At 34.8% G+C, this 17,071-nt stretch overlaps 1 protein-coding gene across 2 annotated transcripts in view; it reads right to left on the bottom strand.

Moving 5' to 3' along the window:
* Nucleotides 1-17,071, bottom strand: part of Xpr1 (xenotropic and polytropic retrovirus receptor 1) — a 183,827-nt gene that overhangs the window by 8,302 nt on the left and 158,454 nt on the right. For both annotated transcript variants that reach the window (XM_003474894.5, XM_063239820.1), the window contains 3 exons: nucleotides 10,142-10,308; nucleotides 6,329-6,468; nucleotides 892-1,113 (listed from right to left, as the gene is read on the bottom strand). In XM_003474894.5, the coding sequence (XP_003474942.1) occupies nucleotides 892-1,113; nucleotides 6,329-6,468; nucleotides 10,142-10,308 (529 nt within the window). The remainder of the gene's footprint in view (nucleotides 1-891; nucleotides 1,114-6,328; nucleotides 6,469-10,141; nucleotides 10,309-17,071) is intronic.

Here is a 17,071-nt window from a genome sequence, read left to right on the forward strand (position 1 = left end):
GTCCAGCAGTAGAGCACTTGGGTAGCATGCTTGAGGTCCTGGGTTTAAGCACCACCCTCCTCACCCAATCCCCCAAAAGTGATTCTTGCTTGTAAGATCAAGCCTGCACTTTTTAGTCTTTGATAACTCTATTTCCTTTAGAAAACTGCAACTTACTACTTTTAAGAACATACGAAGTCAATGACTAATAAAATATTATTATAGGTATTTAGTAAGATAATAGCTTCTAGTTAATAAACTCTTTTTTTTTAAAAGGAACTAGTGTAACTTCCAAGAAATAATGAATTAAATTTTTTTAATCTATAAACAAAGGCTGTATTAATCCCAAATCCCAGAAGAGAGATAATGTAGAGAAATTAAGGAATTTGGTTGAGATTAAAGAGGTAACAGAATACCTAAAATTTATCAAGATTACTTGTACATAAACATACTACAGGGCCAAGTAAATCATTCTCAAGCAAATTTTTCTTTGACTGTATACTAATTTGTATATATACAATTAGTAGATAATATATGACATTTATTCTGTATATACTCATTAAGACATTCTAGAAATTGGGTATAAATTTGCTGTTATTATTCTTTGTAGGTAAAATATGGTTGAATATTAGCAACTTCATTTGGTTTAACTTTATAGCGTCTTAGCGTAAGTGTTTTCCAACAATAAAAACCAAAGAACGAACTAGGAAGAGTGATGCACACCTCTAATCCCAGCACTAGGAAGGTTGAGGCAGAAGAATCATCATGAGTTTGAGGCCAGCTTGGGCTATACAGTGAGTTCAAAGCCAGTCTGCACTACATAATGAGACCCTGTCTCAAAACAAAAATGAAAACAAAATCCAACAAAACAGAAAAGATAATATGTCTTAGGTAAGTGGAAGCTATACATACTGAGAAGTGAGGCGAGGCCGGCGTAGGGATATGCTCTGGTTGTACTTCCATGACCGATTCTTCTGGCGGTTTCGTACCCCATCATCCTGGTCCATCATCTGCTCTAGGAGTGTCTGATCATCTGCATTCAGGGGAGCCACAGAGATGTCCCGCACGGCACGAAATTCACCACAATTATTCAGGTGTTCATTTTCCAGGCGGAAGAAGTTCCAAACAAATCGCCTTAGCAAATAGGATAGACAATCATACTAATTATAAAACGTTAACATACTTCTACTAACTGCAAACCTCTCAGAATACCACATTTCTACTATGGACATAAAATAAGGACTTGAAAGCTAGGATATTCAAATGAAATAGAGAAAAGGGGTAGATGGGTGACATGGGGGAGCCAGAGCAGACTATGCAAAATGGAGACTCTTTGGATGCGCTCTATTCACTATTTCATTTTATCCAACACATGTGTATTGAATGGCTATTATAAGGGGAGGCAGTAAATGAGACAAACAAAGCCTCTGCCTTTATTCTGGTGGTGGAAGTTATCAGTCAGTTGATGAAAAGTACCTGAAGAAAAAGCAGCAGGAAAAACTGCCGTAAGACTGGTTAGGGAGTGTCTCTGAAGTGACGGCTGCTAGCAAAAAACTTGAAAAATACAAGAAAGCAAGTCACATACTACTCCTAGAGAAAAATATCCTTGGCAGAGGAAACAGAACACATAAAAAGACCCAAGATGACAATGCCTTTGGTGTCCTGAAACAACCGTAAGCAGCTCAGTGGGGGCAGTGTGGAACAAGTGAGGTTAAGATGACAGGACACACATATGGAGAGGTAGAAAAGGGCCATCCTATGGTAAAGAGTCTGATTTCAAGTGTGATAGAAAACAATGAAAGTCTGAACAGCAGAATGAAATTATTTACTTAAAAAAAGATCATTCTATTGGCTGAACACTGAACAGACCAAAGAAAGAAAAGAACAATAGAAGGAAAGTCCAAATAGAAGGCTGTTATAGAGCTCAGAAGAGTGTCTTGGCTAAGGTGGTAATAACAGAGGTGATGAGAACCACACTATAGAATTATTTTTGAAGATGAAGTTGATAGGACTTACTGACGGGATATGAGTGGTCTTTGGTCTGAATGAGTAGCAAGTGGGGTTGTTTCTGTTAGTGTAGAGCTGCTCAACAGCTAGATGAACATGATGAGCCTGTAATTCAAGGAAGACTAGGGGGCTAGAGATAGTATGAGGACAGTATTTCAGATCATGTGCTTAAAAATAATATAACTGGAAGGGAAAAGAAGGGAAAAGATTACCCAGGAGCTTTTCAGTACTCATAAACTTGGGAAGAGGAAGAAGAATTAGTAAAGTAATTGAGAAGGAAGTGAGAGATTAAGTACAGAGAACTGATCAAAGAACTGAGCAAAACAATATGATCTAAGAGCTTTAACTCTGGGAGACTGTCTAGATTCAAATCATGGCTCTGTCTTACTAGCTGTAACACCTATGGATGAGTTAGTTTCCACTTCATTGTCATCAGCAAAATGGAATAATAATGAAACCTATCTCATAAACTGTTTATGGACTCAATAACAATAACTGTAAAGGGCTTAGAACAGTGCCAGACACATAAGTGTTACTACACAGTGTTTTCTCTAATATTGATTACCTTAGATTTACATAACAGTAATAATATAATAACAAAAATGATACCGTTTGAGTATTGGGAATAAGTTCAGAATGAAGGAGAAGTGAAAGTAGAGACAGAAAATGCAAACATTTATTAAAGAATTTTTCTGTAAAGAAGAGCAGAAAAATGGGCAATAGTTGGAGGGGAAAAGGAGATTTTTTGTTTTAATGTTAAATAGGTGATAGAACATTTGACTCTATTATTAAGCAAACAATTTCTTTAAAAAGATTATCAGAGACAAAGTAGCTTTTTTAACTAAATTTTTTTTTTTTCAAAACTATGATGTAGTACACACAAAAGAGAAAGAAGTGGGTAAAGGTGATGGTAGGATATCTGGGAAAGTGAAGAAGGGAAGGAGAGATGACAAATGGTCTAGTTTAAAGAGAACATTAGCAGCAACAAACACATTTTTCAATCACTTTTTTTAGTTTTATATTTTCAGTTTCTATCTTATTTTCAGGCAGTGTGTACCCATCCTGACTCAGAGGAATGCTATATAGCTATGTGAAAACACTGAATCAAGTCAATTGTAGAGGATGTTTTCCATTGGGTAGAATTCTAGGTAGGCAGTCAATTTCAGAACACTGACGATATAATGTTAATGATTTCTGACTTTCCTTGATGCTGTTGAGAAGTCAGTTAGCAGTCTGACTGCCATTTCTTTGAAAGTAATGTTTTTCTCTCGCTGCTTTTTAAAAATACTGTAAATACAACATATAAAAGTTTGAAAATTGTAAGTTTATAAACTTATGAAATGAACACACAATATAATTACCACCCACAAATATATACTGAAAATCACTTTTAGGCCCCTTTTCTATGCTAACTTCTAGAAAATTTACTGATTTACCTCTCATATTTAGCTTTGTAACCCACCTGGAATTGATTTTGCATACAGCAGGAATCAGGATTTATTTTTCCCCATACATCTTAAAGGATCTTCCTTTCAGCACTGTTAGAAAGCTACTTTTGGCATAAATTCGACAGTGTCAACATATATGTGGCTCTTTATGGACTCCCTAATCTACTCCAGTGGACTATCTGTCTTGCTGTCGCTAGCCTGGTACAGTACCTTATTCACCATAGCTATATCATCAGTGCAAAGACCTACTGATCATTTGCGTTTTCATATACATTACAGAACAGGATTATTAATTTTCACATACATACAAATATTTCTAGGTATCTCATATGTTCTGGTGCTATTCAATTTTTAATTTTTTTTCTAATTACTATGACTAAAATGATTTATTGACTCAGGAATACCATAAAAACCAATCTAAGAATTCACTTGTAATTTTTTTGAATGTTCTACATACATATGAAATAGTATCAGTAAATAGTTTTATTTTCTTTAAAAAACCTTTTTTTAAGCTGGGTGTGTTGGCTCACACCTGTAATCTTGGCATTCGGGAGACTGAGGCAGGAGGATCCTTGCAAATTTGAAATCAGCCTGGGCTACAAAGTGAGCTCACGGCCAGCCTGAACTGTATAATAAGACCCTGTCTCAAAAAGACAAAAACCAAACCAAACCAAACAAAACCCCCAAACCCCCCCCAAAACCAAAAACCTGTTTTTTTTCCCTTTTCAGTGGTAATGAGGTCAGAACTTGTCTTTTGTACTTAACTACATCCTTAGCCCTTTTATTTATTTATAAACAGGGTCTTGCTAAAATGCTCAGGCTGGGCTCAAAGTTTAATCCTTGTGGCTCAGCCCTCCCAAGTGCTGGGATTTAGAGGTGTGTACTACCACACCAGACACCTTTTCCAATCTTTATACTTTTTTTTCACTTGTAGTAGGATAAATATTACTATCCTTTCTCTCTTCTTTATGCCAGCAAAGATCATTTTTGTTCCACAGATTTAATTTTTAGAATTCTCCAAGTATTCCATTAATGCATCCTCTATTCAGGTGATATTTTTGCTCTTGCTGGCATCTGTGTAAGAGAATCCAGCAACTTTGTCTTCTGTTTAACCAGACAATAGAAATTTGACCCAGTCTTGTGCTTACATGACCTTTTCCATTACATGGCTTTGGGCACAACAGTGTACAAAAATCTTTCTTTTCTCAACATTAGCCTTTTTTTAAAAAAAGATTAAACCCACGGTCTTTGCACAGAGCTACATCTCTGGCTCTTTATTTATCTAAAGACAAGATCTCACTAAGTCAGTAAGTTCGCCAGGTTCAAACTTTTATCCCTCCTGCCTCTGTCTACAAGAGGGCTGGGAGTACAGGTGCGTGCCATCAGTCATTTTAATTTGCTCTCTCTAATGCAATGAAGTCTGCAGTTAGAAACCAGTTCTCTCTGGAATAGTTTTTTAAGGAACTTTGGTTTTGTCAGTTTTTTCTGCACTATGTTTGTTTTCTATTCTTTTGATTTCTGATCTTTATTTGATCAGAAATCAGATAATGATTTCTGATCTTTATTTTTTCTTCTTTTCACTTTTCTTTGGGTTTAATTTGCTGTTTTAAATTTTTTTTCTGACTCCTGAGCTATAGGCTTTTCTGATACCTACATTTAGGATTATTTTCTTTTATGGCTTTTAGCCACATTCTTCTTCTTCTTCTTTTTTGGTACCAGGGATTGAACTCACGACCTTGCGCTTGCCAGGCAGGCACTTGTGCCGCTGAGCTAAACCCCCAGCCCTCTTAATTTTTTTTTTTATTTTTAATTTAAGCGGTCAAGGGTATAGCTCAGCAGCACAGTGCCTGCCTGGCAAGCACAAGGTCCTGAATTCAATTTCTAGTATCAAAAAATTTAATTCAATTGTTTTAAAAATATTTTAAAATCTTTGCAGTACTCTACATAGCTACACTAGGCCAAGTTGGTTAACTGCTTATTTATCTATTACTGAAGGAAATATGTGAAAACCTTCCACTGAAAGTATAATATAGTCATCTACTTCTTACCAAAGTTAACTTCTGCATATTTTTTGCATTATTAGTTGTACACAAATTTGAATTGGCAATCACTAATGAATCGCAAAGCCCTCAAGTCTAGAAAATTTCTCAAGTGAAAAAGTGGCATTAGTGTTGTTGTTTTTTGCCTTGTGACAGGGTCTTGCTGCCTGGGATAGAACTCACTATGTGGCCCAGGCTGACCTTGAACTCATGGGACATCTCCTGCCTCAGCCTCCCAAGTGTTGGGATTACAGAGATGCACCACTATAAGACAGGTCTTATTATGTGGTACAGGTTGCTCTTAAACTCACTATGTAGCCAGCCCATGCTGGCCTCAAATTCAGGGTGATTCTCCTGTCCTCAGTCTTCCGTGCTGGATTTACAGGAATGTGTCATCATGTCTGGCTAGTGTTCTTTATTTTGAGGTTCCTGCTTTCATTTAGATTTTGTGCTAATCTGTCAGATTGTTGATGCTTCTAGGAGGATTTAAAGAACATTTTACCCATCATTTTTATTTCAGTGAAAAGGCTGGGTAGAATAACTGAGACTACTAAATTGAAAAAAGTGATTCTCAAAAAAATTTAATTTTTGCTCTAAAACTTTTTATATCTCAATTTCCACTTCCCATTCTCTTAGTGATCCCCACTTCCAAATTTATCATCAATAGTATCTGGACTTTATAAAAATTAACCATTAAATTCTATAAGCAGAATTTTCCAAATATAAGGCTGAAAATAACAAATTTGAGGTAAGTTGGAAAACTTAAGCTTTCAAGTATAACAAATTTTAATTTTAAGCACTGTGCATCTTTTAGGTAAAAAGAATCTTTGATAGAACTTCCAGTGGTTTGCTTACCGGAAAACCTCAAGAGGAGCAAAGACAGTAGCAATGATGTCTCCAGAATGAGGCAACGTAGGCATAGTGGTAATTGAGATTTGGACAGTCCAAGCAAAGCGTAGTATCACATCTTCTATGATGGCACAGTAGTAGTAGGCCTAAAGAATGATAAACAAATTGAATGATTCCCATCATATTTCTCATAAAGATGTACACCTACTAATAGTAAGACTTATACATGTTCCAACAATAATCACAGGATCAAGAGCAAAACGTTCTTTTGAATTTTGCAGAGAAGCATACATTATATTTTAGGAAAATTTCATCAATTTAGTTTTGTTTTAAATTGTGTGGTACTCAAAATTAAACATTGCTGAATTTTAGTAATCATTTAGCAAATATAATTTACTCCCACATTGTATACCAGACTCTTCTAAGCCCCGGAAATACAAGCTAGATGAAAAACCTACTGTAGCAGGCACATGATATATTAATGTCATAATAGGAAACATTAAAGAATATACATTTATTAACAGCACTATTTGTACTTGTATTTCCAAACTATCTTACTTTATATTTGAAAATATTTTGCCTTGACTTTGCATGCCAATAAATGAAATTATGTTTGGATTTCACAAAGGATGAATTTAAGAAATATTCTTGGGCTGGGAATGTAGCTCAGTGATAAGGCTCTTGCCTAGTATATGGTAAATCCTGATTTCAATACCTAGTATCATAACCAAAAAAAGTTCTATTTTCTTTTAATGCAGGGAAGATAGTACTCAGCTAATACTTCTAGGTACCAATATCCAGGATTTAGCAGTCTAATTTTAGCTACTCAAAGTTCTTAAATATACATGAATAGCAACTCACCCATTCGTTCATTATTAATCTAAATTTGCTCATTACTAGATGTAGTTAAAGGCTGTGGCTTCTTGGGAAGTAGAATGGCTATGGATTAAATCCTGTTTATTTTATTTAATTTTAATGAAGTAATACTAGTTTCTGTTGGGGGGCTAGCAATAAAAAATTCAGCAATTTCCTTTTCACATGTGCTTTCTTTATTCCCTAAAGACACATATTTTCGAAATTTATAGTTATTGCTGCTTTTACCCTCCACATTGAAAATTATATATTTATACTGTTCTAACTTGATTTGTCCATTTTAAATAATATCCAAAAATTGGAAATTATAGATTTTATGATAATTATTATGATTATATGTTCATGTATCTTCATGTACCCTCTCCCATCCTACCAACAAAGTCATAATGCACTTTTTGGTTAAATTCACATTCAGTGTACTCAATATTAGGCCTAAGTGAAGAACTACAATTTCACGTGGATTTAGGAATCAGTCTTAAGCTATTTATAGCTGACGGACATGGGATCTGATACTACCAAAAAAATGTTAAGATTTTCCAGAGGAATATACGTAATTTAAGATCAAGAGACACAGAAAAATTTGAATATGGAGACAAAAATGGCTTCTGGACCTGGAGTATGCCATCCAGTATCAGGCACTGTTAATTCATAGAAGCTGATTTACAGTTTCATGCAGCTGTTGCTATTTCTTAACAAAGGTCCACCGGACTCTGTAAGTGGTTTTTTCATTCAGCTGGAAGAAATCAATGCTAACACTGCTTTTTAAAATAACTGCAGGGTTATGTGGTGATTCAGCAAAACAATTTTCTTATAAACTTGGAAATTTTCATGTAGTAAAGGATACACTTTATTTCCTAAGATCATGAAAATACATAATAACAAAGAAAATGACTCTAGTCACTAATGTTACTACATTGGAATCATTAAGTTCAAACTATTTAAAAGAACATGATTAACATTTATATAAAGATAAAAACAGTTCACCTAAACAATCATAAAAAGAAATAATAAAAAATAAGACCTGAATATGTAAGCAGCAATAAAACATATACATGTGGTGAGCACAAAAGGGTCATCTTACCTAAGCTCAGGCCTACTTTCTGATTACTGGTTTTCTTTTCAAATGAGATTTATAAAAATGTTTCTAATATCTCGGTTATATATTTTAAATGTTTACATTAGGATTACTGCTATAGCTTACATTAAAAAATAAAAAAAAATCACTCAATCATGCCTCTTTTTTCATCTTCATTTGTTCACTTGAAGTTACCCTATCATTATTTTATATTTTAAATTTATATTAAAGAGGATAAAACTAAAAACCAATCAAAACAAACCCATGTAAGATACAGGACTTCAAAACATTATGGAATCAACGATAGTTACCATAATGCCCCTTGATGTCTTCAAAATAGCTGCAGATAACCTCAGATACAGTAAAAATCAAACAGAATAGAATAGAAACAATAAAAACAAAACAATGAATGTAATAAAGGACTTCAAAACAAGCCAATAGCAAATCCAAAATCGCTACCGTAATGTATCTTGCTCTCTTTGAAACAGTTGTTCTTGCTATGGAAACAATATAGGACTTCAAAACAAGATCATAGTGGATTAATAATGGCTATAACCCTCAGAAGGAGATTTCTCCTAGATGCTGCACTGCATACTGCTGCTCTCTGAACCTATGATCAGACCACTGGTCCTAGACCTGCAATTAGTGAAATACCAAAGCACTACAGGCATCCAATTGCTTTTCACCTCCATAGCTATGATCAGGGCCAGATAAGCCAGTTTCTTAAGGGGTGGGGATAGAGGTGGGGGTATCAATGGTACTTCTTGTTTGCTAGCCTGCACACTGGAAGGGGATGGGGTCGGGCTGTTCCCAGTCTGGCAGCGGCCTGCGGATGGCAATGATTCTTAGACTGGTCCTATCATTCTTTATACTTATTTTCCTATTATTTATCTTCAGTATTCATGCTTGTAAACAGCTTTATCTATTCAGCAACTGAATATTATGCATTTACACACATCTTAAGATTTTGAGGTATTGGTGACATTTTTGTATAGTAAAAAACATCATGGACCCAATCTATACCTTTTTTTTTAGTAGACAGTTAGGATTAGAATTTCCAGTTCACTGTTTAATCTCTTTTAAGGAATAGTCATGGTATTTATCCTTTACTAAAACATCTCAGTAATTTTAAAATTAAGCCTCTTTTGTTTTATTTATATTTAGATAACATCTTAAAATAATTCCTCTATAATTATATATATATTTTTGATTGAATTGACACGACTACAATAAATACTGGCTGAAGTCAACAAAAGAGGCCTTCTTGATGCACCCAAACTGAAGCACGCACTTCCTTTCCTTAGGGCACGTATAACACTGCTCATGTACTCAGGTATGCATTCATTCATTCCATAAACATTAAATCTACTATAGACTAGAAACTATGCGAGGTAGTGAGAAAACAGACATCTCAACAGGTAACTATAACATAATGTGATAACTGCTATAACAGAACTTTACAAGGTAAAAATGATTATTAGGAATAGTTAAACACAGACTTCTTAGAGAAAGTTACTCTACGCTGATTTTAAAAAGGAAGAACATGAGTTTATTACAAAACAGACAAAGAGGATAAAGCATGTTTCAGACAGAGGGAATTCCATGTTTGAAATAAAAACAACAGTAGGTTTTTAAAGTCTTTATCCCTTCTGGGGAAACTAGAAATTTTATTTTGTTTTTACTTGCTATAGTGTGCATCAGCAAATACCTGACACCTTTTTAGGGAATGAAATTCGTATTTCTGGTAATTATTTTTCTAATTGCATTAGGTTATAATTAGGGATTGGGTTTATATCACAATAGGATTTAACTAGTGATATGTCTAAGGTGTTTTTTTTTTTTTTAAACAAATGCAAACGCTTTGTACATACTTTTTGAGGATATACAATTTCTTCACGGAGGAAAGTGTTTTCTCCAGCATTCTTATCAAAGAGACCCCAGTCCATCTTTAGATCCCAGATCAAGGTATAGCAGGAACTGATGATATTAAAGACGATCCACAGGTAAAAGAACACTATGGTATCTGAGTGACCTAGTTCTAAAAAAAAAAAAAAAAAAAGAGAGAGAGAAAATTACTAGATTTAAGTAACTTCATGTCATTTTAATTTCTGCCATCAGGTGGCAGCTTAGGGTAAAAGATGAAGTAAATAAATTCTGTACACATCAGTCTTAAAGAAGGTGCTACATTTACTTAAAGAAATTCTTTGATTGTTTTTACTTTAAAACAATTCCTTTGTACTCTAAGATCTTGTCAATACTTATTGTGAAGGTAATCACATAATTCTAGATGAAATGCCAGAAATTAGCTGCACACAGTGGTACATGCTTATAATCCTATCTACTTGGGAGCCCGAGACAGGAGGACCCCAAGTTCAAAGCCAGCTGGCAACACAGCATAACCATCTCAAAATAAAAAAGGATAGGGGTGTAGCTCAATGGTAGAGTGCTTGCCTGGCATATGCAAAATCCTAGGTGTGGGCAGTGGGGAAGAAGAAGCAAAAAGCAAAGGAAAAATAATGAATTAAATATAAGGACATCATCAAATTTCAAAAGGCTCAGTTTCCCAAAAGTAAAGAAAGCAAGGCAGTAACATTTATTTCCACAATCCTTACTATTAAAATAGTATTTATTAATGCTTTAAGTACAGATAATTCAAAGATATTAGAAATTTATAATCTCGTGAGTGAACTAGACATTTGTTATTGATAAATTTGAAAGTATAAACAAAGTGCTATGAGATCGTCAGGAAGAATAGGAATGTTTTCTACAGTAAGAAATAAGACGAAGTAGCATTTGAGTTACTTCTAGAAAAAGAAATAAACAGTATTGCAAAAGCCAGGCAGAGGAGGTAAGGTCATACAAGGGTGAAGGAAGATAATAAAAAGGCAAGAGGCAGGACAGTACAAGTTATTTTTGAAAGCGTACAAATAATCTACATCCACTGTAGGTGACATACCGAGGATGGAAGGAAATTGGGATAATTTAAATAAGGCTGTGGAATGTCTTCTTGGTCTTGGGATCAGATTTGTTATTTATTTATTTATTTTTTGAGCCTGGTTCGTAAATTACTTGCACAAGAATTACTCAGTTAAAAAAACGATACCTCTGAACCTCGGTGACTAACTAAAGTCTGTATTAGTTCATGACAGTCAATGTGTTCAATTTTCAGAACCTTGGCTACAGTGGAAATATTTATGCCATGGAAATTAGCAAACGCACAAAATAGGGCCCACTATCTCCATTCTCTTCCACAAATTTGTTAAAACATATACCAGCTTCCACCCACCCAGTCCCGGGGAATAATCCCAGGGCCTTCCCATTGAGCTATTATTCAACCCACTTTTTGCTTCTTGCTTTCAGATAGTCTTATTAAGTTGCTAAATTGCCCTGTTTGGGCTTGAAACTGCAGTCCTCCTGCCTCGGCCTCCGAGAGTGCTGGGATTACAGTCATGCACCACCATACCCAGCTCTACACACTGTTTTAGCTTCATCTTTTTAGCTTTTAGCTTCTCTTTTTAGCTTCATCTCTTAGAAAAATCAATGGTACAACAAAGCAACTGATGTTTTTACAATGGTTCACAATGGCTGGGTGTAGTGGTGCGTGCCTACAGTCCCAGCACTCAAGAGGTTGAGGCATATGGTGACCATGAGGACAGCCTGGGAGGCACACCAAACCAAGTTTCAGGCCAACCCCAATTACACAGCGAGATCCTGTCGAAAAAAACAAAAGCAGAACACAAAACAACAAAAAAGGCATGAAATGAATCTAATAAACAGTCTAGTTTCAATATGAACATATCTTCAGGCTTAAATTATTTCCACATAGGTCGTGTCTTCATAAAAGCAAAGTGGGTTGAAGATTTATACTACAACACTATATAGGAATTCAAAATGTCTAACATTTTATTGTTGTAGCCAGATATATTCTAACAGGTTTACTTCATTATATGCAGAGATACAGAGTCTGAGTGGTATCGTTGAATAATTAACATCATGGTTACACTTTAAAAGATGCCATAATTCATCTCTTTACCAAGCATAAAGCAAAAGCAACTTAGTAAAATTTACTACTCTATTTCCAAAACAAGATGAATACAAAGACATATAGACAAACACTTTAACTATAAATTATCTTAGCAACTTTTAAAACTGAATGCTTAGTATGTGCCATGTACTCTACATATATTATCATAATTAGTTTTTCTAACAATAAGCTATCATTCTGTTTGCTAGTAAAAGTGAAGACAGGAGAACAGAATAACAATCAGTAAAAAGTAACAAAACGGTTTTTTTTTTTAAAATCGGTACCAGGGATCGAACTCACGACTGGATGCTTGCAAGGCAGGTGCTTATGCCGCTGAGCTAAATCCCCAGCCCCAAAATGAGTATTTTTCAATTAAGTAAAGTAATATTGTCTTATTACTGAAAGCTGATTTTTTTCTTTAAAATTACTGAATAATCAAATGTAAATTATTGTATAAAGAAGAGATTGTTTTAAAAAGTTAAATAAAAAAGGAATTAACAACAAAACTAAAAGCAATGTGCTTATTTCTGGTATTTAAGGATTTTAAGTCCTATCCTTTCAGCATAATTCTTTTTTCTAAACTTTAAAGATAATAAAACCCAATAAAACAAAACAATAAATCCAATCCAAACAAAGCAGTGAAATTGGTACACAACTTCGAAGCAGGATAATGTAAAGCAACAATGACTACCACAGTATACGTATCTTTCACAACAGTTATCCATTCCATCACACATAGCAAAATTAAACCAAAACAACACAGAATAAAACCAATTAAAACAGAATACTGAATAAAGTAAAACACTTAATTGGAACAAAACACGAGAAGGATATTGCATTTCCCCCATATTTGCTATATTTCATACTGTCATCCTCCCAACAGATGCTCAGACTGCTGACCCCAGGCCTGCAAAGTCAACCAAACAATATAAGCATTCAGTTGCTTTTTGTACCTCAATGCTATCAACTCAGCCTGCTCCCCAAATCAGCTGGCTGTTTATGGGGGTGCAGTATGGGGTGGGGGGAACCAGTGATTCTTAGCGAGCGCGCTGGTAAGCTCATGAGAGTTGTTATCTGACTTCTCTTCCTGGGCTCTGCATGGCTTGTGTGGCTTACCAGAAAGGCTGGCTAGTTGGCTTGTTGGTTGGCTCCTCTCCATTTTAGTATAATTCTTAAGATGGTAGAGTGGGTCAAAGCTCATTTTATTTCTATGAAATTTCTATATAACATACATGAGGACTTCCTTTTACATAAATATTCCTACAGAATATTTCAAAGCAGTATTTTATTTCCAGGAATTCTTCAATAACTAGCACAAATCTGGTCTATGCCTGCTACATTTTAGTCTTATTTTAATTATCACTCTTATTTGATCTTTTCCACATCCCAAATGAAAACAGCCTTTCCTTGAAGTCATCTGCCTTCATTGGTATTCAGAGGATATACTGGAAAGATATTATCACTTTAGGCAAGCAATTATATCTTATTCCCTCTTGGCTAACACTGGTAGTCCACTTTAGTAATGTACATAATCACAGAAAATCAAGTCATTGCCATGCTACATTAAGCTTCTATCTACTACACACCTGCCACATGAGAAGCATAATTCATATTGAACATATTTATGGTAATGGTCTTTACTGAATTCAAAACACATATAAATAAAACTCTTTTGAGTTTTGTGCCGCTATAGCCACTGTGAATGATAAAATAAAATGTTATAAAAGTTGATCAACCCTCCCTCCCAGAAAAATTACCTATAGACATCATCATGAACCACATTTCAGGAAGGACATTTTAAAACTAGTAATAATGTTATCCAAAAAGTATCTAAAAATCCAATCCAATATCCAAAAACATTTTTACTTATAACTATTACTAGCTTTTAACCTGAAGTTAAACAAGAAAACAAAATAGACAACGTAAGAATTTTCAAAGCCTAAACCTATACAGGTAAGGTGAATTATGATTGAGTTTATTAGCATCTAGCAAATCCTGGACCTTATCCCATAATCTGAAAAAAAAATTAAACTACAGGATAATGAGATTTGTATTACTCTCTGAAAACCAATATACTGATGATTCTCAATTTGTGGTTTTACTTACAATATTTACTCACAAATGGTGTGGAAAGCCATGTTCATTCAGAAGACACTGTAGTTTTTTTTTTTTTTTTAAAGAAGACACTGTAGTTTGAATTCTGACCTTTTTGCAGGCTATTGATATGCCACAGGATACTCTGCTGCTAGACAGCATCAATGAGCATAGCTGCAGTCAGCTATGAGATCATGAATTCAAACTGACACTCTATAGGCTATTCGGCTACTTAGCAATAATATTTGCAAGTAGAGGTATTCAGTATGTTTTTGACTTAAAATATTTTTAATGCTCTGAGTTGATCTCTAAAATGGTAAAGCAGTTTTGTAAAACTATGAAATAACATTAAAAACATTTCTAAGATAGCATGGAAAAACAGAATTTAAAATTTATACATATGTACGAGAGGTATAGTTAAGTAATGAGAGCATATTTAGTGTGTATGAGGCTCTGGGTTCAATCTTTAGCACCCAAACCTAAAAACAAACAAAAGACCTCCAAACCATACATGTATTATTTCATATTGTATATAAAATTACATTTATAGAAAAAGACAGAAGTAGTTATTCTAGATGAGGGACACGATTAAAGGGCCTCTTAACTTCATGTGTTATTTGAAATTTATCTTCACAGAAATACATACACATACCCATGTTTTACCTGTATAATTAAAAATAAAAGAAAAATGAAGAAAAGTAGGGTGAGGAAAATAGCTGTTACTGCAGTGATTTTATAAATGTGTACAACAAGCTATATTATTTATGTTCTGGATATTTAATTTAATTTAACTCCAAAGGAAAAATCTGCTTCCTAGTATATTCTACAAATACAGGTCAAATATCTGCTGGGTAACTAGGTATACTGTGAGGAATGGGGATATACTGAAGAGCCATTAAGGCGAAGTGTCTAAAAGGAGAGAGAAAAAGTAGATAAAAGACACTGAGAAAGTATAATTATAAAACTCTACACAGAGAAGGAGTCAATAAGCCAAGATTTTAGGAGGGTAGATGGCTGGGAATAGCTTCTTGAAGGAGCTCAATGTGGAAAGAACTTGAGGTAATGAGGCTTATTGTTTGCGTAGTACCCACGAGGCTCTGCATTCAGTCCCCTAGTGTTCTCAAAGAGGCGGAGAGGGGAGAGGAAAGGGGAGGGTGTGGAAGAGAGGAGTTTGTCTTCCCTATGTTTCTCTGTATCACAGATCCAAAGAGACGAGAGATCTCTCATGTGTTATAGAGCTTTTCTTCATCCCTTTAATGATACAAATTATAAGTTGAGCATGGTGGTGTACCCTGGGAGGCTGAGGCAGGAGAATGACAAATTCAAACCTAGCCTGAGCCACCTAACAATCTAGAGACTCTATCTCAAAATAAAAATAAAAACCAGCCAGGCATGGAGGCACAGGTCTGTAATCTTAGCACTGAGAAAGAAGGAGCACAAGTTTGAGCCGAGCTGTGGTAATTTAGCAAGATCATACCTCAAAATAAAAAAATGAAAAAGGGGTGGAGATGTGGTTGCATGCTATTTCTATATTCTGGGTTAGTACACTTTGCTTTACCCGCCCCGCCCCCCCAATCTCCCACCCTGTCTGTCTGTCTGTCTCTTACTTTCGGCAGGGCTGAGATTCAACACAGGGCCTCACACATGCTGGAGTATGTTATACCACTGTTATATGCCCTGAGTATGTTTTAATTATTACACAAAGTTATTGTGTAATAGTGAACAATGAGGAGAGGCAGATTACTATTTTGAGATGTAGGAATAAAAAAAGAAAAAGAACGTAGTCTGAATTGCTTAATGAGGTAAGTCTTTTTTATTTTTATTTTTTTAGGGTCGGAGGCTCTTGAGCATTTATATAGGAAAGAAGCCAGTAATGACAGAGTTTGAAGGTTTATGAAAGACAAAGGGTGACCACTAGAGAAGATTCTGAGACAGAAGGAAATAAGGTCAAAGCATCAGAAAAAAGGACACCTTATTACCTGACACTGAGGAAAATTTAGTGAGAAGGAGTTTGGGATAAATAGGTAGACAGAAAGCAGTTGAAGGAAATAGCTTCAGCTTTCTCAAACTAGTATGATACCAGGTGTCTGTAAGAGTAAAGACGGAAAGGCTGAGCTGATTTAATGAAAAGCAGTGAGGACTGTTATAAACAATCCTTTCCAAGTTAACATTTCTGAGACCAATACTATGTAACTGGTAAGTCAGCAAAGAACAAATATATATATCAGTTTGAAAAGAAGCACTCTCTCCTTCCTATGATATTTTCATGAAATGTTTTGTTTGTCTATGTATGTCTTTTATATGCTCATATATTTCTTTTCTCTTTCCCATAAGGCTGTACTCTATACAGCATTTTAAAAAGAATTTAACTTTAGAGGAGAATGAATTGTATAGCTTTTTGTCTTTTCCACTTAGTTGTAATATTTTGCAGTGAAAGATCTCACATCTGCATTTTCTGAGATCTTATGTAGCTGGTGCTTCATAAAGTAACTGCCAAACTGAACTGAGGGGAGGTCTATGCTTTATTCATTTTTCAATTTTCCATACAATGTTTTACCTTTAATCAAGTATTTGAGGAAGACAACATAGTTTCTGAACAGTTTATACATATAATGTGTTCCCCAAAACATAAAGTTGAATGTGAAAGACAACAGATATATGTTGCATAAAACTCTTTAAGATT

The sequence above is a fragment of the Cavia porcellus genome, unplaced genomic scaffold, assembly GCF_034190915.1.
Source record: "Cavia porcellus strain 051 isolate PalLab524CR breed Dunkin Hartley unplaced genomic scaffold, mCavPor4.1 scaffold_29, whole genome shotgun sequence".
Lineage (NCBI taxonomy): Eukaryota > Metazoa > Chordata > Mammalia > Rodentia > Caviidae > Cavia > Cavia porcellus.